Source organism: Hoplias malabaricus, chromosome 1, assembly GCF_029633855.1.
Source record: "Hoplias malabaricus isolate fHopMal1 chromosome 1, fHopMal1.hap1, whole genome shotgun sequence".
Lineage (NCBI taxonomy): Eukaryota > Metazoa > Chordata > Actinopteri > Characiformes > Erythrinidae > Hoplias > Hoplias malabaricus.
The window spans coordinates 49,737,123-49,763,104 of record NC_089800.1 but is presented as its reverse complement, the minus strand read 5'-3'; the positions used below and the strand labels follow the sequence as shown (position 1 = coordinate 49,763,104).

General features: G+C 42.0%; 1 protein-coding gene across 1 annotated transcript in view; it reads left to right on the top strand.

Annotated features, from left to right (window-relative positions):
- foxo1a (forkhead box O1 a) overlaps nucleotides 1-25,982 on the top strand; it is a 35,890-nt gene continuing 9,908 nt past the window's right edge. Inside the window, exon 1 of the mRNA XM_066665868.1 lies at nucleotides 1-1,152. Within this exon, the coding sequence (XP_066521965.1) occupies nucleotides 562-1,152 (591 nt within the window). The 5' untranslated portion in view covers nucleotides 1-561. The remainder of the gene's footprint in view (nucleotides 1,153-25,982) is intronic.

Genomic DNA, 25,982 nt, shown 5'->3' with positions numbered 1-25,982 from the left:
ACATTAGTGACAGGAGACAGAGACCGAAGAGCTCAGAACTAGAGAAAAACAACTTAGACCGTACTCTTTCTCTCGTGTTTTTCTTCCTCGTTTCCCCGCTTTCGGCTCTGCATTCATCCTCCTTACTTTTGAAACTTTCTCAAATAGAGGTTAGTGTTATCCCTGACGCGAAGAAATACAGGGTTTTCCTTCAGATTTTATCTCGAGTGAGTTAGTGGTTTAGTTCATTTTTCAGCTCTGCTTTATTTCTGCCTTTTTCAAGCTTCTTCAGTGTAATTTAGTGTACTTCAGACGCCTAGTAATAAAGTGACACTACTTTCAGTTTCCTCTGTACCTTTCAGTTTTTACCTCACGGCTCCCTCTCCGCTTTCTGTTTAAACCGTTTTCTCCTCACTTTTAAACCCTTCACAAATGTAGGTGAGTGTATCTCGGCCGAGAAGAACAGAAAGCACTCTGCTGTTGTTTTTCTTCGCGGTCTTTTCGTCTTTCTGTCGCTCCACTAAGTGTTTAGTGTTTTGAGTCAACTTTATTTTCTCCGCCGTTCCTTATGTGCTCGGCGCTATGGCTGAAGCGGCCCCGCGACACACGGTAGAAATCGACCCGGACTTCGCGCCTCTCTCTCGGCCGCGCTCTTGCACGTGGCCGCTGCCCCGGCCGGAGATCCCTAACGCCGCGGATTCGGGCACATGTTCGCCGGCGTCTTCTGGCCAGCGGGAGGCAGCGGTTTCCGCGGGCCACACGGACTTAGTAAGTGGCCTGGGCTTGTTGGAGGAGGGCGAGGACTATGAGGAGGAGAAAGGGCTCGACTTCGACTGCATTCACCAGCAGCAACAGCAGCAGCAACAGGCTCTCCAGCAGGGCTCCAGCCCCCAGCAGCTGCAGCAGAGCTCCAGCCCACAGCTGGCGCAGCTGCAACAGGGCTCAAGCCCACAGCAGCACGTGGCCCTGCTGTCCAGCGTTTCTGCACAGAGAAAAAGCAGCTCGTCCCGGCGCAATGCGTGGGGCAACATGTCCTACGCGGACCTGATCACCAAGGCCATCGAGAGCTCTCCGGAGAAGCGCCTCACTCTCTCCCAGATCTACGACTGGATGGTGAAGAGCGTCCCCTACTTCAAGGATAAGGGGGACAGCAACAGCTCTGCCGGCTGGAAGGTAACCCACCCACGCTCTAGTGTGGACCCCCTGCTGAGTTAGCACTGTTTTCTTTACCACTTTACAGTAAGACCACCCTTGCAAAGGGTTTGGGATTGGTTTTTAATACATGTGTTTCTGCATGGTTATTAATCAGGGCTTATGCAGCAGTATGGAAGGGCTACACTGACCTGTTTTAGACAATAACAAACATTGTTGATCACATGTCTTCAAAACAAAATTGAAGTTTGACATTCCTAGGGTTCGTGTGCTCAACTTCACAATAAACGAGATACAAATAAATGGCAAATAACTTGTACAAAGGCCAGTTTTATACATCTGTCCATTTCAGCAGGTTACACTCCTCAAATATCAGCAACTGTGCCTTGTAATGTGCAGGTTTCTGTAGTCGTCGATGACATGTAACACGCAGTGTGACCAGGGGTGCCCAGACTTTTGCATGGGACTGTATCTGCTGTATACGAACGTCTATTGAAGCTGACAGATAAACTGCATGTCAGCTGTAAAGTGGTACAGTATTTTCAAGTGCGGTCAGTCCCCTTTATGCACACACTACTGGTGATACCAGTCCTTCACATTTCCTACTTTCTTACAATTTTGTTGGTTCAAGATTTTCTTACATTTTATCTTAGACCAAAATGTTAGCAGAAAGACCACCTCGGCCCGTCAGTTCTGTGCTGATAGACGTACGTTAAGATCCACTGCAGGGAACCTAAGACTTTAAGGAAGTGTTGATACAAATAGTTTTATTGGTGGACATGTACGTATGCCAGGTTGATAGTTTGGGCCCTGGTGGAATGATCCGGAACACTCCTGCTTAAGTCTGACTTACACTTCTCAGCTTGGGTAAAATAACTACACTGCTCTAGCTCATTGTGAGTTCCCTAATAGTTTTTGTCATGGGATAGTCCAAAGAAATCTCCATTCACTAACTTGTATAAGGGCACTGGTGTCTCATTATGTGTTGCACATGGTGAATTTGAGTGGAGACAACAGGTCACTTGCCTGCCGTGACCATAGGCAGTCATATGACTGGTCCCGAGTAATGTTTGATATGAGGTGTCTGCTGACAAAGAGGTTTTTTGGCCCTTGCCTCATTTATAGCGCTGCTGTGTGATTTGGATTGTTCGTGCGTTTATATGTGTGTGTGTATACGTTTTTTTGTGTGTGGGATCATTGTGTTCTTTAGTAGATCCCAGCAAAACAATTAGGATGGCACAGATACTATCGGGCTTTGTAGTGTTGTATGTATGCCTGAAGCCACCTGACAACCAGAGAAACAAGAAAACAGTCCTGTTGAAATCCATGGAAACTACCTTGTGAGATGGGACCAAAGTTACGTTGTTAGGCGTAGCACCTCGTCACACCACACGTTATTAATAACCGAGGGCTTATGTGTATGTGCCCCTGTGGTGCTTGCCAAATATGTGTGCCTGAAAGACTACACATGCAGGTAAAGCTCTGCTTCCGCCCACAGACTTGGGTGCGTTCTCTCAACATTCCAAAAGCTTTGTGCTTTTGTGAGTGTGCCGTGCCAGCTTAAAGTACTACGACCGACCTTACTATGGAGCATGAGTCACTGTGAGTGCTCTCCTTTTGTGAGGAGACTCTGCTTTTCTGCTGAATTCTATGACACATGGTGCATGACAGTACAGGCAGCTTTTCACCGTGACCCCCACCGGTTATCAAAGGGAAATCTGTGCAGGATCCAGGCTACAAGATTATGGTTTAAAGCCACAGCCAATGTTGTGGTTGTGTAAGCTGAAAAGACATTTCATCTGTAAGTGAATGATTAGATTATCAAATACATCTGACTCACTGGAGTGGCGAAGCATGTATTCTATGAAGCTTGAGGTCCATTGAGGGTTTTGTACAAGGTTTCTTATTTATTTATTTATTTACTTACTTACTTACTTACTTGTTCCATAAATGTGTGCAGAATATGCATTGGCTAATGATAGGTTAGAACAGTCCTACAGAGGCCTAAGGTCCACTGAACCATGACCTTATTTCATCCTCTGGTCTTCTAAAGAGGCAGAGGTCTTTCAGGAATTTTGGCCTCATTCCCTCATGTGTAAATGGTTTTCCTAAACTGGGCAATTTTCAATAGCACATCTCTGTCATGTGACTCATATCTGTGGACAAGCTGTTGTGGTTAAGCTCATCTAGAGCAACAGCTGAATAGGTCCCTGGAATACCCTGCATAATAATAAATTAGATATGGGTGATTTGGTTATATGCTATTGCTATTGTGCTAAGACTATGTATTTTCTGATTATTTAATGCATACTGTACATTCTCCTGGACCAATTTACAACTGAGTTAAATGTGTGACGTTCTAACGTCTATCTTAGTCTTAGATTCATATTTTCAGAGTTTTAAAAAACCCACAAATATTTGGAATAAGGTTTTTAATTATTTTGGATTGGTGTCTGCAGATTTCCTCATTTGCTCATCTGCATTGTGGAAGAATTACTAGGGCTGGGGTTATTGCTGTGTTTTTATTGTTTTTGTGAAATCACAAAACGATACTTTTAGAAGAGGCTGTAAACCCTCTTTTAAAAGATATTTAAAAATAACAAAGTTTACCTATGGAAGAAAAACTCATTTTTAAAGGTGCAGCCCCTTTAAAAGCTTGGCTGGGGCACCGTGCCCTGGCCCGGCTAACACTACGCTGTCATTGACTTTGGAGTACAGAGGTGCTTGAGTTACTCAGTGAGTGTGAGTGTGTGGTCAGGGTAGGTGAGAGTGTGGGAAAATGTGTGACATTCACTGCACATCTCTTTTTTTTTTTATCTTAGATGTCCTAGTGAACTTGAAAGGAGCTTTTCAGCTTCTTTTGTCAGTGCCACTTGTTATCGTCTCTGGGTCGCGCTCAGAAAAAAAAAAAAAACAAGACAGAGGACAAAAGTGCTTTGCTTTTTTCCTGCACTGTTCTTTATGGTTTGTGGGCATCCTTTTAGAAAGAGAGGGGGAGAGAGAGAGAGAGAGAGAGAGAGAGAGAGAGAGAGATAGAGATTCCAGCTCTTTCTCCCTCTTCTCATGGCAAAAGAAGCCTTTTTTGACAGATGTATCATTCTTATCCTCCTCCATGACCGCTTAAAGTCTCCTGCTGATTCATTGAGCTAAATTGTTGATTCTTGGAGTGGAGAGGAACTCTGAACTGGTTCCAGTTGGACCTAAGTCCAGAGTGTAAACTCATTCTTTTTACAAAGTAACTTTGTACTCCTTTAATGTCATACCTCCCAGGGTAAAACTATTTCATCTGCTTTTATTTTTAGAAGCCCCTGGACTTTGTGTCATTTCTACAGTTACCGTAGCCTGTCTGCACAGTGACACTGCAAGCTTTACCAAGCTCCAGACTAAAGAAAAACATTAAAAATGGATAATCATGCAGCTTCTGTCACGTTTCTTTAGTAATATATGAAGTGCTGAAACAGGGTAGGGATGGTGCAGCAGGTAGTGTCGCAGTCACACAGCTCCAGGGACCTGGAGGTTGTTGGTTGGAGTCCCGCTCCGGGTGAGCACTCTGTGAGGAGTGTGGTGTGTTCTTCCTGTGTCCACGTGGGTTTCCTCCGGGTGCGCCGATTTCCTCCCACGGTCTAAAAACACACGTTGGTAGGTGGATTGGTGACTCAAAAGTGTCCGGAGGTGTGAGTGAATGTGTGAGTGTGTGTCGCCCTGCGACGGACTGGTGCCCCCTCCAGGGTGTGTGCTCACCTTGCGCCCAATGATTCCAGGTAGGCTCTGGACCCACTGCGACCCTGAAGTGGATAAGCGCTTACAGATAATGAATGAATGAATCTATTGGTTTTTTTTGTTTGTTTGTTTATTTTTTTGTGAATCAGCTGTAGATGTGCAGCAATTTTGATTTGATATGTCAATTTCTGCATTTCGCAAAAAAGTATATGAATGCATAGTACAGTAAGGCTTTTACGGTTCTTGCATCAGAAAATAATGAAGATCAGATAAATGGAGATATTAGTGATAATATTCAAATAAAAATCAAATATGTTTTGCATTATTCAGTAAAAAAAAATTCCGCATGAAGCATTTGGGTTGACATATATAGAGCGTCCATTACACTCCATTACACTATTGTCAGTCAGTCAGTGACGACTTGGGATTCACGCTAATAATATCACAAACAATCTCATAAGCCTCTTGACCTTTAGGTTCTTATAAAGGCCCAGGGCATGCTCAGTTGCCACGGACAATTAATCAGAAGTATTTCTATAGAATATCTCTAAGTTTTCTAGCACTTTTCTCTAAAACCATCCTCTAAAGCATCCAATGGAACATATTTCATACTTCCTCAGTTTATATCTCAGTGTATATCTGTGGAGTGTAGTGTGGTGAGTGTTTGGAAGTCAGACGGTTACATGTGGCACAGCAGTATATTTTCATTCAAACACACCTAGCCAGATGAGTTAGTTTCATGCACAACTGACCCCATGGCTGCTCTTCCTGTTACTTTTATACAACATGGACGTCACTCTGCTAGTGCAAATATTTGAAATAGGACATCGCCACCAATCATCAGCTTTGGTTCTGATGCCCACCATCGATTTTGCTGTGCTGTAGTACGTCACACTTTACTCTCATCATACTGCTATCTCCGCCAATCACCTGACACTTCATGGAAACAGGGCGAACTGTTTTCAAAACAAACTCTACATTCCAGTGTCCTTCTGAAGGTTAAGCTGTATTGGAAAAATGCTTTGTGGCTACTTTGATTTTGGCATTAAAAACTCTAGACTAGAGTGTCATGGTTGCAGATGTAGCTCTGATAATTAATTCATCTAATAAATGTATAGACTGTGAAGAACATTTTTATTTTTGTTTAAATGAACACTGTAGACCAGAAAACACACGGAGGTTCTTCAAACCAAAACACAAGTGTATATTGGCACTGCACAAAGATTAATAATTCGTGGACTAAGCTACAGAAGTTCTCTCCCTTGGCTTGTACTAAGGATATCTGCAGTTTGGAGAGCGAGATGACATCAGGGTACAGCATCTACGCCTTGAACATGGAGCTCCCACTGGGACACACAGGGACATGAAAGATAGTTGTGTTTGTCAGAAGCTCCCCCTCCTCTCTGATTCCTCCTACCTCTTCCTCCCCTTACATCCTGGCAAGAACTACTGTTCCGTGGCTTGTCCCACCATCAGCACGGGATGAGGCGCTCTGTCAAACATGACTGGGCATAAACCAGTGGATTTCAGCTGGCACGACAAGCCGCAGTGAGCTGGAGAACAGGGTGCTTCTCTCTCACTCCCCCCCACCCCCTCCAGGCTCTGTCCGCCACAGTACAGCACTCACTCCGGGTTCAGATAAGATGACACCTATTAAAGGTTGCATAACGAAACATTTACTGGAATCCCTGAGCCCCAGGCCAAAGTCTGGTGCCACTTGTTACTGAGCGGAACTGCCGTGGCAAAACGTCTGAGACATGAGGGGCGCCTTGTAGCGGCGCGCACGGAAACTTGATCTAGATTACTAAACAGGGCTGTAGCTGGGGACGCAGGGTGGAGTGACACTGTTTACAGCATGATCACGATTTCAGTGTACCCTGTTCTCAACAAATGAATCGAAACTTTAACCAAATAAATATCAGTTAATTAAAATGGGATTAACCCATTAAAGTCCTGTGAGCATTCACACATAAACAAAACATACATACACAAACATAGTGTTGTATTAGTTTCAATTCACAGTAGTTACCAGTAATGTAATAGTACATTATACAGTACGTGAATAATACTCCAAGAATATAAAGAGTTAAAATAGTCCAGCAGGGATGCAGTTTGGAGATGTAGAAAAATGATTATCAGAATTATTACTGCAAACAGTATAAATGTGGTTTAATTCATCTATTAGATATTAAACATGAGCAAACAAAAACTTACCCAACAGCTGGCTTTTCCCTGATGGTAATATAAGACATGGCACATGCTGGCACCCTTCTTCTGGATGCCTTGTTTCACTTTAGTGTCCCACGGCATTAGTGTCAGACTGAGAGTTTCAAATTTTGTACAAAGAAAGACTGTTTGTACTTATTATAATCTGTAATAATTTGTATTACATTATTTTTAAAATGATTATGTAACTACAGTTCAATTGAGAACATCATGTGGCTTGAAAACGAATGAAAGAATTTGCATAATGTCAGCCGTTATTTAAATAATCACAATATCTCATAATACCAGTGGTCCCGAGGGGACATAGTTCTAAATGTTGGCAGTGTCACCGGGATTTCGTGGGTGGGATGGCCCCCCTCTCCTCAACAAACAAGTACAGTGCTAGCCAGCATGACAGGCTGTTGGCTGACATGACAGATCCTGGCAGTTGGCGTTATCCAGTGGCATGCATAATAGCAGTTCAAATAGAGGAGACCGTTGACTTCACATGTCTTACAAGAAATATGGGCTTGCATTCACCTTGATGGCATTGTGTGTGTAAGATTGGGGGGGTGGGGGGTCCTATCTAGCTGTGAGTGGAATTGGCAAAGACTAATCTCTGGGGAGAAACCGGGATTTGAAAAAGAAAGGATAGTCGGACCAAGACTGATGGAAACTGAAAAAGTAACAGCAGGGACAGACATCCTGGTTACATCCCAAGTCCATCTCCCTGCTTTTTTATGAAAACCCCCTCTCCCCCCCCACACACACATTATCTAGTTTGTTAGACCTGGCCTATGATGTATCATTTCTTTTTGTTCTGTTGATTCATCTATAAAAACTCTGTTTTGGTGAATGTTTTGATGTGCTGAATCTCTATTCCTGGCACATGATGAGGTAGCAGTCTTAAAAAAAACAGATGTGTGCTTGTGTTTCAAAAGAAGGTTCTACTATGTGTTTTACGAGTGCATTATGAACATGCACACAGCTTCTGATCCATTTTAAACTTGGAAAATAAGCGTTTGATATATTTGAGCACGCTGTTTAAGCATGCTAATTGGTGAATATGCAGACAGATGTTCAGCCAAGACTTGCCAGTTGTCATTTATACATTTCTAAAGCGTGTTTACCTTTCAGGCCTGCCATCACCTCGTGGAAAAAAAAGAAGGAGGGAGGGAGAAAAGAGAGGGAGGGAATATCTTTGTGCCCCTTCTCCAGACTAAACATACCACTGACAAGTCAAAAAAGGAAAGAAGAAAAAGGAGGAGTATGTAGTACTCAGCTATGATTTGAGGACTTCAGGAATAGTAGGAGTAGTAAAGCAATGGACAAGTTGTCAACACCTTTCCAGCTGCTGCAGCCAGGCCAGTGCCTGTCAATAGTTTGTCCAATGAAAATGCACTTAGAGGATTTATGGTTATAACAGGAGTGTTCTCATTGCTGCATCATTTTTAATATTTTACTTTGTTTTTAGAAGTGTCCAAAGCCTCTGCTGTGTCAGTCTTTTTCAGAAACTTGTAGAGGACATCAATGGTCTGACTCTAAACATTTTAACTTGTCACTAAGTTAAAATTCTGCTTGTTTGTTTCTCAAACAATAGGCTGTGTTTACCCACCCAGCCAATCAGGGAAAACTATGGGTTTCCAGCAGCATTACATAGTGTCCTGTGTTCCAGAGTTTGAAAGTGAAAGCCTGAGTGGGCAAATGGTTCCAAGTGGGACAGGACGGGCAAGAGAGTGAAGCTTAAAAAGCGTAGCACGGTCGCAGTGCCAGCCAGGGGTGCCAGTGGAGATAAAAGGGTGGAAGTATTTTGGTGATAACAGAGCCAGGGAATGGTTGGCACGCTTTGCCACCCCGCTGTGCCCTCTTGTGTCCGTCCGTGTGCCCAGTCAGGGGTGGCGTAACAGTGACCTCATGCTCAAACCATAGCACACACCACTATTTCAGCATTCTGCTGGCCAAAGTCCAGGGCCCGAACATCACAACATCAAGATTCAGTTTAACAAGAGAGAAACAAGAGATGGGATTGGAATTATTTTTTTATATATATAAATGTCTGATATTTTGTTATGACTCGACCATGTAAATTTGATGCATATTATTTAGTTTTATTTTTTAGTCTTAAAAGAATTATGACAGCAAATTACTGAAGGGTAAGCAACTGCAGACACTTTGGGGTGGTTTCCCAGACAAGGATTAATCCTAGTCCGGGACTACACAGCTTTTTAAATTGTGATTTTTCCATTGCAGGGAGGATATAGTCTAGGACTAGACTTAATCCCTGTCTGGGAAACCGCCCTTAAGAGTTCACCCTTTTCTATAGTAATAGAAAGTTCCATGCACTGATTCATTTCACCATGGCCCAAATACACTGAAGGCAGATTTTTAAAAGAGGACTTACGTAAATGTAAGCATCAATTGCCAGTGATTTATAAGGTAATGCAGGGATAAGGTGGTAAACACAGTGTCATTCTATGAAACAGACCCTCCAGTGCTGTCACACTGCTAACCTTCTCAAGAGGAAATGTGATGAAAATGACTCAAATAATTCAGCATTTTAACACGTTTTGTTTTTAACCAGTTTATTAAATTATTAACTTGAATTTACCAGTAAACTCTGAATAGTGTTTTGAAGGAAAGACAAAGTGAGTAAGAGTAAAGGAGTGACATGATGTCTGAAGCCCCCCTCAGAAGTCTAGATTACTGAAAATTGTTTAGATCATGGGATGAGTACCATGCCAAATGATGTCAGTCCCAAAAGAGTATGAAAAACATGTTTGAATGTAGCTTCCCGACATGTTCAAGCTATTCATCCACAGAGTGCAGGTCGAATATCTTCATGTGGTATGCACTAAATGGGCCACAGACAGTGTATTCAAACAGAACCAGCCCAAGCTCCACATGTAGGCTGATTTATTCCAGGGCACTAGCACAGACCAGTTTCTCCGCCTTGTTTTTCTCTTTCTGCTCCGTTTAGGAAAGTGTCTGATGGGGAGGATAGACATATTGGACCATTTAAAAAAGCAAGTAGTCATGGCGCATGAGTCAGAGTGAGTCACAGAGCTGTTTTGGATGGTGGCGAAAGGAGAGCAGACGCGTGCGAAGAGAGAAAGAGAAAGGCTCTGAAGCTCTGTCCCTCTGCCCCAGCCTTCCGCTCCACCCCAGCTCCAGCCCTCACACACTTGACATGCTTCAGTTACCAAGCACGTGCAGCCACACATTACTGGTGTGCTCCTTGAAACGGACTGAAATGTTTACCCCTTAAACTCTAGGTGTTATTTTGCAGTTATTCTAAGAATCATGATTCAGGAACGGACCATAAATATTTATTAACAATCTACTATAAAAACAAGATATCATCAGGTGAGTGGGCAAAATTTTCCGGAAAGAAAAATATCTTTTAAGTTTTTTCCACTGTTTCATCACTGCTTAACGTCAAATAAAATGGAGGTTGTGGGTTCGAGTCCAGCTCCGGTTGACTGTCTGTGAGGAGTGTGGTGTTTTCTCCCTGTGTCTGTGTGGGTTTCCTCCGGGTGACTGTCTGTGAGGAGTGTGGTGTGTTCTCCCTGTGTCTGTGTGGGTTTCCTCCGGGTGACTGTCTGTGAGGAGTGTGGTGTGTTCTCCCTGTGTCTGTGTGGGTTTCCTCCGGGTGACTGTCTGTGAGGAGTGTGGTGTGTTCTCTCTGTGTCTGCGTGGGTTTCCTCTGGGTGACTGTCTGTGAGGAGTGTGGTGTGTTCTCTCTGTGTCTGCGTGGGTTTCCTCTGGGTGACTGTCTGTGAGGAGTGTTATGTGTGTTCTCTCTGTGTCTGTGTGGGTTTCTTCTGGGTGACTGTCTGTGAGGAGTGTGGTGTGTTCTCTCTGTGTCTGCGTGGGTTTCCTCTGGGTGACTGTCTTTGAGGAGTGTGGTGTGTTCTCTCTGTGTCTGCGTGGGTTTCCTCTGGGTGACTGTCTGTGAGGAGTGTTATGTGTGTTCTCTCTGTGTCTGTGTGGGTTTCTTCTGGGTGACTGTCTGTGAGGAGTGTTATGTGTGTTCTCTCTGTGTCTGTGTGGGTTTCTTCTGGGTGACTGTCTGTGAGGAGTGTGGTGTTTTCTCCCTGTGTCTGTGTGGGTTTCCTCCGGGTGACTGTCTGTGAGGAGTGTGGTGTGTTCTCCCTGTGTCTGTGTGGGTTTCCTCCGGCTGACTGTCTGTGAGGAGTGTGGTGTGTTCTCTCTGTGTCTGTGTGGGTTTCCTCTGGGTGACTGTCTGTGAGGAGTGTGGTGTGTTCTCTCTGTGTCTGCGTGGGTTTCCTCTGGGTGACTGTCTGTGAGGAGTGTGGTGTGTTCTCTCTGTGTCTGCGTGGGTTTCCTCTGGGTGACTGTCTGTGAGGAGTGTGGTGTGTTCTCTCTGTGTCTGCGTGGGTTTCCTCTGGGTGACTGTCTGTGAGGAGTGTTATGTGTGTTCTCTCTGTGTCTGTGTGGGTTTCTTCTGGGTGACTGTCTGTGAGGTGTGAATGTGTGAGTGTGTGTCCCCCTGTGAAAGACTGGCGCCCCCTCCAGGGTGGGCTCCGGACCCACCGCGACCCTGAACTGGATAAGCGGTTACAGACAATGAATGAATGAATGAATGGAATTCACGGCATACCATTCTAAGTAATGAAATTTGTCATTACATTATTACAATATCAAAATAACACCTCCACTTCTAATACTTGAAATCTACAGTATTGTATTTGGGAGTACAGCTTAAGTATGAATAGGATTCTTTTGTTTCAGTCAGGGAAAATCTTTGCAATAGAGAAAATCCAGCAAGAATTTCAGATTTGCATGTTTTCTAAAACACTGCCGATGAAGGAAGCGCAAATATAAGGAAACCTGGCCTGTTTATAGCTTTGCAATACTTGGAAAACTAGACCAACTCCGTTTCTTGTGATGGCATTTATCTATGGCATTTAAAGAGGAAATTTGCTGATTATTCAGTTTTTGCATAATATAACTATATTGCTCAAGCAAATTTCACAATCGTGGAACTAGAAGTCTGAAGCGCTCAATTCCTCTAAAATCTACCAAGCAGAAAAATGCTTTACAGTAATTTTGAGCAAAAATTATTTTCTAAATATATACATATATTTTTGAAGTATACGTGTAGGGTGTTTCTAGGCAAAATAGCAGCACAAAATATCAGAGTCAAAACTATTTAACGTTCATCAACAGTACAAGAAAAACTCAGACATATAAAAAGTACACTAGTCATTTTAGAGACCATAAAATGGCTATATTTGTGCTGTAGACGTTACAACATCTGGATGCTATCCTCAACTTTGAATTTTGACTGAGTATACTTTTCTGTAGTGCATTATCTCTATGGTTATATTTTGCAGAAATACTGAAATATCTTTAAACATTTTTTTGGAATGGAGATTTTTCTACAGCAGCACAGTTCACATCAGTTTACTTTGAATGATTTCAGAAATCACAGTCATTTATTTGACATTACACTGTGTCACTAATAGTATGCCTGTTAAATAGGGTCACAGATGATTGAAGTGGTCATCCAGACTGCAGAAATAAATGAGATGGATACTGCGCCAGCCACTCTTAATGTTTACAGTCCGCGTGTTTATCAATACGTGAGTATATGTGAAAGAGAATGAGATATAAATAATGTATTTGTTGATTCCAGTGTCATTGCTTGCGAATCTAGCAGTCATTTTTTTATTAGCCCATTTGCCGCCAAGGGCCCTAACCACAGGCATTAGCCTCCCCACATTGTTGTGCAACTCCTGCCCTAAAGCGATTATAAGTGGTGCCTGTCAGGCTGGCCCACCATTATGACACACATACACACACACACACACACACACACACACACACACACACACTGCCCAGCTTGCACCACGCTCATGCATACACACACACACAGACCGAAACACACACAAATAACAGTCTGCATGAATGCTTGACATTTTATGCATAAACTGCATATTCACAGACAAACGCTCACAAACTCCAAGGCTTGGCTGGGAGAAGTGCCCTAAATGTGAACGCACCTCTCTCTCTTTTTATTTATTTTTTGTTTTTTGGTAGCAGACCCAGAACAGCGCTACCGTAGATCAATGTGCTCCTCCTCTGGGCTTAACTGGCACACACTGTGGGAATTCCTTTCACATCGTTTTACATATCTGTCTACTCTGGCCTCTGTTTTCTTTGCTCACTCTCTGCTCTGTCTCTCTCCTTTGCTAGCTTTGTTTCATAGATATAGATATTTCATAGCATAGATATTTCAGCTCTAGTTCAAAGCATATTTAAAGCATACATTACTGTTTTTTCAAAACAAACAAAATACTAAAAACAATTGTATCTGTTTCTTTTTTTGTTTTCATTTTAGCCATCATGGAATAATTGAAAGGCAAGTGTATTTAAAGTGATAATGGAACTGTGTATGTGTGTAAAATAGGGGGTAGGGGTGTTTTCAGAATGGTAAATTCCTGAACCGATGCCGAGCCAGGCAGGCAGATTAACCGTGTGCCCACATGTGCAGTCATTTTTGTCTCAATGAATCATTGATGTTGTGTTGGTGTACCAGCTTTAGCAGAGGAAGCTAAACAAGCTAGAGTTCAGAGCTCGAGTGACCTGCTTTATGCTTCTGGTCTTTTGGTGAGCTGGGATTTATAACCCGCATTTGACCTCACAATAATTGCAACAAAACGAAAGAAGGTTGAATCCTGAACTGTGTCCCAGCTCTTATTGGTATTCCTTTACTCTGTATTCACTATTCACAAGTATGCACTAATCCCACTAAGCTTCTACTGGATATAGGTTACCGCCCCTGATTGGATTCAGGGTACAGACACTGAGTACCGTTCTGTGTATCATCATGTACTCTGAAAACAAATATGTGCCATAACATGTCCCTTTTAAGCGCAGAAACACTAGTACTGTACAGAGCGGTGGCAGTATTTGAAGTGGTAAATATTTACTTGAACTCAAAGCTCTGGATCTCAACCTGAGTGCCGTCTGTTTGTGACCTCTCCAAATCGCAATCACAGTTCAGGCAGATTGATTTTCCTGAATGTGTAAACAGTCCCCTTAAAGGTCAAAACTTTCTGAATACTTTATTTTTTGAGCTTGGCAAATGCTCCGTGTCTCACTTTTTTTTAGAAGTGTTTACAACATTTTTCAAAATCCATTTCATTTCATCTGGATATTGCACAATTACATAGTGAACAGCATTTCATTTATTTTCTTTACAGTTTTTTTTTCAGTCACATGGTTCAGACCTGGGGCGCAGGAAGAGTGAAACAGAATTTGCAAGGAGCCTGTACTGTGTTAATTTAGGTGATATTTTGAGAGAAATTTACAAATAAATATATCCTAACGTGAAGGGGGTGATGCTTATATTCTGGAGACCGATCTTTAATGGAACTGTCTTTTAACTCAGGGACTGCAATGAAAGATGTATTGAGACATACAGCTTATTTTTAGCCAACTGGTCGACCTCAGTATCAAGGTGCGCCACGAAGACAATCATGTGGTTCACTTTGTCTTGTGGATTAACCAAGCAGCCAACCTCGTTAGCATTATGGTTGTTTATTTTAACGTTAAATTTCAAGTCCATCACCAGTGGACAACCACAGCAAAAAAAAAAAAAAAAATTCAGGCCTCATAGACCACACAATCAAGTTAGCTTCCCATTCCACTTTAAATGTTGCAATAGGTCAATGGATTCTACTGAGCCATTTAAAGTGGAATGGAACTCAGGCGAATAAAAAGCTGACTTCACCTTCATAAGGCGTTTGGTAATGTGTCTGTGCTGGTGATAGATATAAAACAACACCTACAAGAAACAACTAATTTCGAACTAGAAGCTATTGAAAAGGAAGCTGCTTTCTCATCCTGACCCCAGACTGCGGTTCTTAAGACGTTTTTTTTTTTTCCTTGTGATGTGTTGGTTGAAATGATGAGCGATATGTAAACGACGCAAAACACAGTCTTTATTAAAGTCTCTAATAGAGGTCCCAGCGTATATAATCACTGCTGTTCATGACATGACGTCATCTGCAAACAACCCATTGGAGCCACTGTTATACCCCACGCTCTGAGGCATTTAAATATTTGAAATATTACAATGAATTCAGTGTAGACTATTTTGATAATTATAATTTGAAATTCCAGAGAAGATAATGTGGAATAACAAAAAATCCCCAGGCCTCTGGTGAACCTCCAGAGCTTTGAGTTGAAACTGTTGATATCACTACACCTTGTCCCCTGAACTCTGTTACCTAGTTCAAAAGAAATTTTCCAATCACATCACACCAGTCTATCTCCCTCTCACAATAGTTCCATCGATTCAAATTGTGCTCACCGCTGATAAGGAGTGGATGCTTTGAAGAAGACAGCAGGGTACACAGCTGTGCGTTAATGATGTCAGCCCCAGGGGTGGAGCGTTAACCCTGACGCCAATCGAAAGGGCTCTTCCTGTTCTACTTCCTCTCTCTCCTGTACCTTTCATCCTTCCTACCCTCATCCTCTTCCCCCTCCGCCGGTCCCTCTCCGCCACAAAGCTCGACTGGAATGTTACAGCAGCAGCCGTGGAATTTGCATGATGGGTTTTTTGGTTGGCTCGAAGCCAAGAGGGACTGCAGACAACTTCCGATAAACAGTCTTCCCTAAAACATGAGCTAAACCAGAGCTTCACCTCTTATAAAACAAGTTCAAAGGCATTATCCCAGGCAATTTGGGCTTATAAATAATAATAGACTCATGAATGCTGTATCAGTCCGAGTCCTAGGGCAAGATAGATAATGCATAAATGTAATTGGAACCGTTGAAACTTTATAGGAGTCTTATCCAAGGCTTTAAAGAGCCTCATTCTGAACTGAATTGCTTTAACGTTCCCAAAGCAGTAAACCAAAGATTGGTAAATCAGGTGACACATTAGATCCTCTATTTAGCTGAACTGTCTGGTCATTGTCTGATGATTCTTCTTGTTGCATAACCCTAGCAACAACTTACTGAAAAATGTTGGTAAAACAATGTGCTTTAGGTGTCGCTATCTCTGGGAAATCTGTGAAATTATCACATAGAATCGTGGCCCTCTCGCTTTCAAAAGAGTGACAGTAGGATCTCTGAAGTAAATGCTCTATGGTGATGCATGTTTTTCTTTCTTTTTCAGTGTAAGCCAGCGTCCATAAACCATGCCTTCTGATTCAGTCTCCTTTGTTGTTATCACCTTAAAGTAACCAGTGTGCATTCTTAGTTCATAATGCACTTTAATACATATGTCTGGCCATTGGTCTGGGTGTGGAACATTAGCTGACTCAGAATCTTGCCCACAGTTAACACACACTGTATTCCAAGGACACAACATAATTACACAAAGCAGACATAACCTGTTCAGCATGGACTATGTTAATGCAATGAAGGTGCGTGTAGCTTGACTTGTGTCTGTCTGGTGATGTCAGCAGCATGAAGTACTTTTGTGGTCCTTGTAAATAATGTTAGATGGCTGTTTAAATCTGGCTCAGTTGGAGTCGACTTTATTAATTTCTTATCATCGAGAAGCGGAACGTTGAATCATCCAGTTAAGGGAGAGTTTGCTTCAGGACATTATTTGAAGCTAGGAATAGAAGCAGGCATTTATTTAGCATTTGTGAAAATAGGCTTAGCTGTTGTGCAACTGTGGTTTTGCTCAAGAAAGACTAACCTGTGTTTCAGGAGCAAATGGGAGGGTATAGAAATAGATGCCATACTCTTCCTGAATTAGGCCCTTGTGTTTCTGCACCTGGCTATGTAACTAGCAAAGGGTAACTTCTATAGTGTAGTTATATTCTACTTCCCATAATACTATTGCTTTTTTAAAAGTTCTAAATTATTTTATAAAATAAGATTTGGATGCATTTTGTGAACATAGTTTGAGTTTCAAAATGCATCATTTACTCCTGACAAGACAGTCCATATAAAGCTGCCAAAAAAACACTGGTGTTTGTGATGTCACAACAATAAACTCAGCCAGCAGCGGATAATCCTCCTCGTTCATATCAAAATCTATGCCTTTTTAAATAAGGCATAGAACAGGTGAGCCAATCAGAACAGTGTGTGTTTTAGTTTTTCTGTACACAATGTAGATTAACAGAAACAGTGTGAGGAATTCTGAGTGAAAATAGAAGATGGATATGTAAATGTTATTTAGGAGTTTTTTGATACATAAGCATCACAGCAAACATCACAGAGCAAAATGCAAGAAAATAAAAAAAACAATGTATGGGCCCTGTTTAATACCTGAAAACTGTATACCTTCCTTTTGCACAAAGTAGTGTTTCGTATTCTCTATATTCTTCAATGTTACAGTCTCACTGGTTAACCACTCTCACCTTAGCTGTGAAGGCTGCGTGACATTTTAGCTTTAGTTAATGTCCGCAGGTCTTAAAGCAGGTCTCCTGTGGCCAGGCTCTGACAACACCCCAGGGGCAGAACTCAGCAAGGCTACACACGAGCACTGTACCATAGTCTGCCTGAACACGAACGCACAGACTGTAAGGAAACCCACCAGTGAAGCCCCGCCTCACCAATACTGACATGAGCTAGTGTGTCACTCTTACACTGGGTCTTTATGCTAGAACAACACAGGCACTTTACCCCCAGAACACAGACACACACGCACGCACACTCCAAAATATCGCTTCTACCACCCCTGACCGCCACAAACATGGCTCTGTCCATTCATGGGGTCATTCCGAGAAGACAGCAGTAGCCCAGAGGCTTATACCATGGCGTGAGTGATTAAGAGAAGGAGTAAAGATGTGAAAGAAATAATTTGTATGTGTGTATTATTTTTAAAATTTGTACTTCACAGAGCGGTAAAATATTTCAACATAATGCATGAGGTACTAGAAAGAATTGTCTCAGAAGTGATGAGATGAAGATCTGATCTATACACAGTCATCTTTATTTGATCTTTACAAATCATAGAACGTGCATTCATTTATTTTTTATTTAACAGTTCTCATGTTGCACTTCACCAAATCCAATTAAATTTTTAAATAATTTTGAAGTCCACTTAAGGCAAGTCTCACATGTCTCTTCAGGAAACCATATTGTAATGTATTTTGACATCAAGATGTTCTTAAATATGGTTGTGTGGCCCACACAAAATTGAAAGCATGCAAAGCTAACAATGAATGAAAAACTAATTAGAGATTTAACACTCAATTAAACTTGCATTTTCCACACAGCTTCTGTGTAAACTACCTGATCTGCTGCCTACATAAAGGTTAAAGAGGTATTTCCTGTCACCAGAGGTCCGTGGTGGATCTACAGATCCTGTGAGAAATGATGCATGAGAGGTGCTATCTTTCTGTTTCCTCTAGAATCTCTAACCCAAGCCATCAGCAGTACTCTCAGTTTGATTCATCACCTACTTTCATGCTGACGTCATCCTGCTTTGTTAGTCATTCTAGTCGTTAGTCAATCTGGCTTGTCACCGTGTGTCGAAACATGTTAGCGCTCTCTTGTTGGAGGAACTTGCATCTTTCCCATGTTCTGCAGAAGCTCACTTGGCCAAGGCATTTGTTTCTTCTTTCTATTAATCTGGATTCCTCATGACTTCATGAAGAACATTAGGCTGTTTTCCGTGAGAAAGGCTGTGCTGGTGCCAAAAGGAAATGGCTTTTCGAGAGAGGCGCTTCACGTTGTTGAGTAGTAACTTGTGGAATCGCCTTTTCTAAGTGCCTCTTCAAATCCCAGCCCTATAGGAACCATTGCAGCTGCAGTGGGGAGGGAAACCTGTAGGAGGGTTCCTATTTTCCTCCTTTTCCTCTTGTTTTGCTCTATCAGAGTGGCTCATTTTGATTAGGAAACGTTAGCTCTTGAACCCTTCGTCTTTGGATAGTTTGCATTCGCTTGGCCTCACTTGGCGGACAGTGATTCCAGTGTTTTTGCACAGAGTGCAGAGACATTAGCAGGATCAGTATCAGCGCTAGCCAGCACTTCCTGTGCGGATACAATGGAGGAGGAAGTCTGCTAATAGCAGCGCACTTGGTTGCTTTGCTTTACTCGCTTGCTCTTTGCCCCCTAACCCACACCCACTGCCGATACATTTCTGCCTGAATGCCAAAGAGGGGCCCTCAGAGTGTCACAGAGTGCACAGAGCTAATAAACTAACAGACTGCATTACACTACAGATCACACCTGCAATTATTCATTATTTTGTTTCTTGGCACAATACAATGCAGGCATGACTAACCACTCTAACCGTAGTGTTGTTCAGAATTTTTCCTCTCTGATCAGCTTTCCCGCATATCAGATCTGGCTTTTGTATACATGCCGATCACCAGCTCAGGCTGGAGTTTCCCTCCTTTTTTTCTGATCTAGGACCACTTCCATCTTCTCCCCTTAACCTTTGTATTACAGACTATTAACCTGGTCTCCAGTGAGCAGTAAACGGCATAAAACTGCACACAGGCTCTAAGCTATATTTAGATCAAAGTGTTTGGCACTTTTCAAATGTCTAGTGCATGCCAAAGGATTGCTACTTCTGTGAAACTGTTTCTTTTATGTGAAACAGGCTATTTCTTTTGACTTTAGCTTCTGAAAAAAGAGAGTCAGTGTCAGCTTTATCCATGCTCACTCTTTTTGCAGACATTAGCAAAAATGCAGATTGCCAAAAGTGCCCCAACCAAGGTAAACTCTCTTTTACTCACAGATTTTATCATGGCTCTGCCTGACTTTCTGAGGGAAAACAACTAAACAATATGAACATTACTGTCCACATGTGATTTATGTGCATAAAAATGCATGAAATTTAAAAACAAGGGCAGGCTAAGTCAATGCCTATCAGACTCAGGTTCAGCAACAACCAAAAGAAACTCTCATGTTACCACTTTGTAGAGACAGTTAGTCATTAAAAAGTAAATTGAGATAGTAATCATTGGGAAAACTGTAGCATTAAGGCCTAATGATAGCATGGATTACATTGTCAGAAGTGCAAATTATGTTGTGTCGTGCTTATGTGGAAAGACTGTTTTCTCAAAAATGTGCACATGTGCAGCTTCACCGGTATTGAAAATTCAGTGGAAGTCAAGGGGCTTCTTCTTCTTCTTCTTTTTAACTTTTTTTTATTTTTTTTGCAGATGTTCTGTGTGTGTAAAAATGTGGTCTATTAGAGCAAGGGCTTCTCATTATCTTCTAACTCTCAGCAAGTTGAGCAGTTTGAGGTCAGAGAAGTGACACAAGCACTTTTTCCAGGAAGCCCAGAGCAGCGCAGAGTGAGCAAATTGGATTGAGGATCTCCACACTGAGCACTCTGTCTAGCAGGCCTCTCCTCACCCATAATTCAATTAGCCAGGACTGACGTAACTGCGTGACTCAAGGACTCTTTTGTGACCACTGTCCACGGCAGCATGAGTGCATGATCAGCTGGGCTCCGTGCGTGTGAGTGGTGTGTTTCAAAAGAGGTGGAACCAGTGGGTAAAGGGAAGAGGATGGGCCCTTATGTCTGCTGCTTCCTTCCTGTGAACTTGATACATGCTATTATAGTTTGAAAAGGATTTTAAATACATTTGGTTACATGTGAACTACACACTCACTCTAAGAATGTTTCAAACCACTTCAGACTGACTTACTGTTTTGGGATTTCCCTCTGACCTGTTACTTTTTCCTCAGCTGCGATACCTTGGTAACATGTCGCTGGTTGCCAGGTACTTCAGAACTGCAACGGCAATCACCTACGGGAACCGTTTATAATGAGAGGAGTCATGTAAATATGAGTGGACGCCAGGGACATCATTGCTCCCTATCCATGTCTCTTCCACCTGATGTTCGCCAGCTCATATGTATTGACTTTACAAAAGTAGGCCACCGCGCATCACAGGGATTGTCCCCCATTGGCTGAGATAACCTATCAAAGTGCAAACACAGGAAATCAACACCAGTTTGAGGAGTCGCCATTGTCTCATGTGAGCCTCCCACTTTTATGGTTATTAGACTTTTCTTCCATTGCAGCCCTTTCTTGATAAGTCCATTTGATTGTTGCTCGTGAATTGTTCGTGGTTGATGTGGGTCATCAAGCACGTGTTGCAGGTAGGAGCGGTAGTGAGGACTTTACTCACCTCTGAGACTGCATTGCTCTTTCTGGGATAGGCCTGGATAAGTTTGTAGAGCATTCTAATTATGACCTGTGCAGACGAGGAAATATATGACACTAATCGTTGCCCTGCTATTTTTGAGGCTGCAGCTGTATTCACACAGTAGTGTGTATCAGCTGTTGATAGTATTGAAGAGAACTGTGAGGTTTGTCTTTTTTTTTTTTTTTTAAGCGAAGGTGCAGAGCAGGCTGGGTATTTTTTCACACATTCAGTTCAGACTTAAATGTGATATATCTGCTTCCAACAGCTTTTGGAATCCCAAACTAATTCAAAGATGTTGAGATCTATGCTCCTTATTTAAACCCAGTCTTCTCGCATTAGAAAATCAAATGAAATTTGATTTTCAAGTTTTCCCCTCGACATTTTTCCCTTACGTAAGTGGAACACTTTATGAATAATTATTTTCAAATATATCTTGAAAAGTGAATAATTACTTGTACTCGTATACATAAAATATCTGCAGGGAATTTGGCATTGCACAATTATATGCACTCATTTTCTCTTCCGATCATAGAATATATATAAACACAAACATTTCACAAAATTAATTCACAGTATGGCTGCAATATGCAAATATATAGAGTGCAGTTGAACTGTGAAATGTCTGTTTCATTTGCCTTCTCTTAATTACCCCTAGACGTTTAGTGCAGAAACATTATTAAGAATGGTTATAATCTCAGATGATCTCTTTACTTCTGAGAAACTTTCTGTCCCAGGACACCTCTGTAACCTACAAACTTGCATCGGTCAGGAGGAACAGGAAGTTCACGGCAGGATGTGGTGAAGCACACGGGGTGCAAATCTAGGAGCTGCGTTTGTTGTGCAGCTGAAGGTAGGGTCCAAATAAATTAGATTTGATATCCCAGTATAGTGAAGTATATGGAGATCATGATTAGCAGAGATTTGTACATCTCAGGAGATAAGCAGAATACACAGTAATGTGATTAATGCTTTATAGAGCGTGATAACCTTTATAATTCAACACATGCTCACACAATACTCAGTGACAACATCTGAGATTATACTTTATCCCAAGCTGTCTCTTTTTTAATTAACACTGTTTGCCTTCTCCTATATAACCATTAACCTGTATTAAATTATAGGGAAACACTCCCTCTCTAACTAAGTAAGTGTATGAAGAAGATTATTAGACAGCCGAATGGGGAAGTTGATGTTGATTTAGATTTTAGCTGGTCTGTTAAACAGGTAAATTCATGGCTTTGTTACACTGATGCAGTCAGGTTATTTAGGTGATACACATTTCAAAACATACTCATCCTTGATGCTCCCAGTGAAAGGACTTGTCCTTGAAGAAATACTCGATAGCTTCATTTCTACAAGGCCCTAAAATTACCATTAAAAGCAAATTAGCAGAAGCATTAGCTTTTGTTAGTGACAATTATAACTGGTAGTTGTTGACCCTTTTTGATGTCTTTGCAGTTAAGTTTTAGTGCATCCAGGCTTCCCCTGCATAGTTTTTAGCATGGAGCGATTCTAGGAAAACTATTTCCTTAACCGGAGTTATCCACAAGAGCAGCTTAATTCTAAGAAAGCACAAAGTTCAACATTGATGTCAGTTTGGTCAGTTTGAGATATGAACATCAATTATCCCGCAAAATAACTGTCAGATGCAGCCTGTTTGTTATATTCCCATCTGAAGTATTATACACTCACTCCCAGACAGCTGTAGTGCCATGGTGTTATCAGGTTAGTGCTTGTGTCATAACAAAACTTCCCATGTATAACATTAGTGGTCTTGAGGAGCCATGACATCTCTCTAATCTTATATAATGACAGCCATTTCATGTTGAATAGAAGCTAAAAAAACGAAACGTTCTGATTCTGTGTTTTGGAAATGTGTAGTTTTCAGAAATGCTTTTAAAACATGAAAAAAAACCCAATAGTAACATAGAAGTAGTATTACGTTTTCTTTTTATTTAGCATCATGGAAAAAACAGCAGAGATAATATGTTGCTCACTGATAGTGACAGGCTTTGTGGTCTACAGGGTTTATATATAACGCTGTTTAGTTGCAGAGTATTCGTTATCTTACAGATTTGAATATATACAATAACACTCCGGGTGTACAAATGCCCTCCTTGCCAGGTCAGCCCTGAAAGGCCTGAAATGTTTACTTTTTTATCTCCTTTTGTTTTCTTACCTGACTTTACCCTCTGTAAGAGCTGCAAGCTATACTTAGGGTGTTAAGCTGCTAGAAACCTGCTGCGCTAGTGATGGGGTAATGACAGGTCTGGACTGTCTCTCAGTCTCCTGCTAACCACACGCACACATACACACTCACACACACGCTTAGATCTGTCAACAGATGGCTCTTCGACCAGACATGACCCAACACGAGCCCACAGACTGCGTGTACTGGCCTAATGTCAGTTGTCCTCTCTCTACCTGAGGGAAGTTTATGAGAAGCACCTAGATTTAAGAGGGATTTTACCATTTGGCCAGGCCTTTTAAACCAACCTGAATATACGCCTCAGCACTGCCTCACGGTTTGACTGTAACCTCCCGTGTGAGGGCGTGAAAATGGCTTTGAAGCCTTCTCCTGTAATTGCATGCTTCTTTTATTTTTTATTTTTTTTCTCAGTCTGTCCTGACGCCTAAACATCAAGTGCGAGTCGCCCCCTGCTTTCATCTAATTCTGTCCATCCACAGAGAAGCTCTTATGTGGCCATAGCTGACTCAAACCAGCCTCTGCTCTTCTTCTTCATGCTCTTTCTGGGGAGTGTTTTTTTTCTTCTTCTTCTTTCCAAAGAGAGTGATGTGGCATTTGAGATCTTCCTTTCAGTGATTTTGCGCAGCCAAGTCTGGAGGCTTCTCTAGACCCCAGAGAGACAGAGAGAGAGAGAGACAGAGACAGAGAGAGGGAGAACAGTGTGGCCTTTCAGGCTCCTTGGAAGGAAGGAGGGTTTGGAGGAAAGTGAAAGAGAGAGAGAGAGAGAGAGAAACAGCACACTATGTCCTTGGCTGCGGACTGCCCCAAACACATGACCCCCAGCTGCTTATGGAGCTTACAGGCACACTCGTACACACACACGCACACACACACGCACGCACACACGCGCACACACACACAAGCTCGAAAGGCAAAGCAATCAGATCTATAGGTATCTACATACATAAGCACAGGATGTTTACAGCCACAGCAATATGAACAGTACTCTGTAAAGTTCAGAGTTCATGCTTATTTATTTAAAGCTATTTATTTATTTATTTAGAGTTTAAATTAATGAACACTGGACACTGGCAATAATAAATTATACATAATGGCAATTTTTCCTGTAAATTAAATAAATGAAGAGTGGTCTCTGACTTTTACACAGTATAGCGTTATCTGTGAACACTATATTATTTTTATTTGCAAAACTTTATTTAACTTGTAGCCAGTGTCGTCTCTGTATCATCTTTTCAAAATGAAAGATCCTATCAAAAATATGACTAAAGTCACATTAAGACATAACATAAACCAGTGTTCCGGTCTGAACCATTTCACAGTACATTTGGGTGGGCTGTTTTGGAGGACCAGGAATCTGACAGTCTGTCCAATGACCTGCTGCTTCCAAATGAGCGGAGATACGGTGGGAGTTTGTGCTGCCTGCTCTCAGGCTGTAGTTGTGTAGCTTTCTGTGTGGGCTCACGATGAACTCCAGCCCATTGTGCATTCTCTCATTCTCTCCAGTATGTGTAACTGCTGCTGGCGCTGGAGCCAAAACAGAAGGCTAGAGGGGTGGAGGTGTAGCCTACAGCCCCCACACCGCCCGCCCAGCCCAGGACTTGGCTCTGATCACTGCGGGCTGGCATTCCAGTGCTTTCTACTCACACACATCCACACTCTGACCTGCAACCGCTGTTTCCTGAAAGACAGGAAGTGAGGCCGACTTCCTGTGACAGTCCTCTTTCATGTGGTCACTTCCTGGTGTTTGGCCATTGCTGTTGACTTCACTTGGTTGGTTCCTGCCACCCTGGACTTTACGCACAGTGCGTATTGGCCTTTTACTATTCACACATGACTTAACATGTTCACAAAGGACTAACAGTTATATACAGTCAGAGGAATAACTCGCATTGATTATCTATAGAAAGCAATACTCTGTATGTAAATGTCATGACACAATTAGCACAATGTAAAGGAAGTACTGTGAATACTGTTTCAGCTTATCTGCATCTGTCGTATAGCTACTATTTTTTGCAGCAATATTTACAGAACATGGAGAGTGAGGGAAATATACTGCGTGCACAGTGCTGATAAGAAAAGTGTGTCCATTTCTTCCATCGATACAGATAAGACAGAGTTATCTCTACAAACTGACACATTGTGTTCTAAGCAGTCTATGACATTCTGTTGAAATTACTCCACTTGGGTTGTGTCATTGTATTGTTGTGGTATTTACGGAATGGTGGAATTGTTGCAAACCAGAGATTAGAGTGTCTCCAAAGCAGAGGGACGGTGGCTGGGTTTGGTAACCTTGCCTAGGAATGTGGATTGGGACAGCGTAGGATCCCACGTTCTTGTTTCCTAAGAGATTGTACCCTGGCAGACTAGTTGTGATTGTGTTTGAACTTTGAACACAGTGATTAGTTGGAATGCTGAGGTTCCTGTGTTCCTTCACAGCTAATAAATAAACTATTGTCAAAACAGGAAGAGGGATTCCACTAGAATGTGTCAAAATTGGAACAAGGTTATTTAAGTTGCTTAAGTAGATGGCATTGTGAGATGTGATGACTATGATGATGACGAGGAGGAATATTATTAGTATTACTGTTAATATATGATTATTTAATAATATGCGC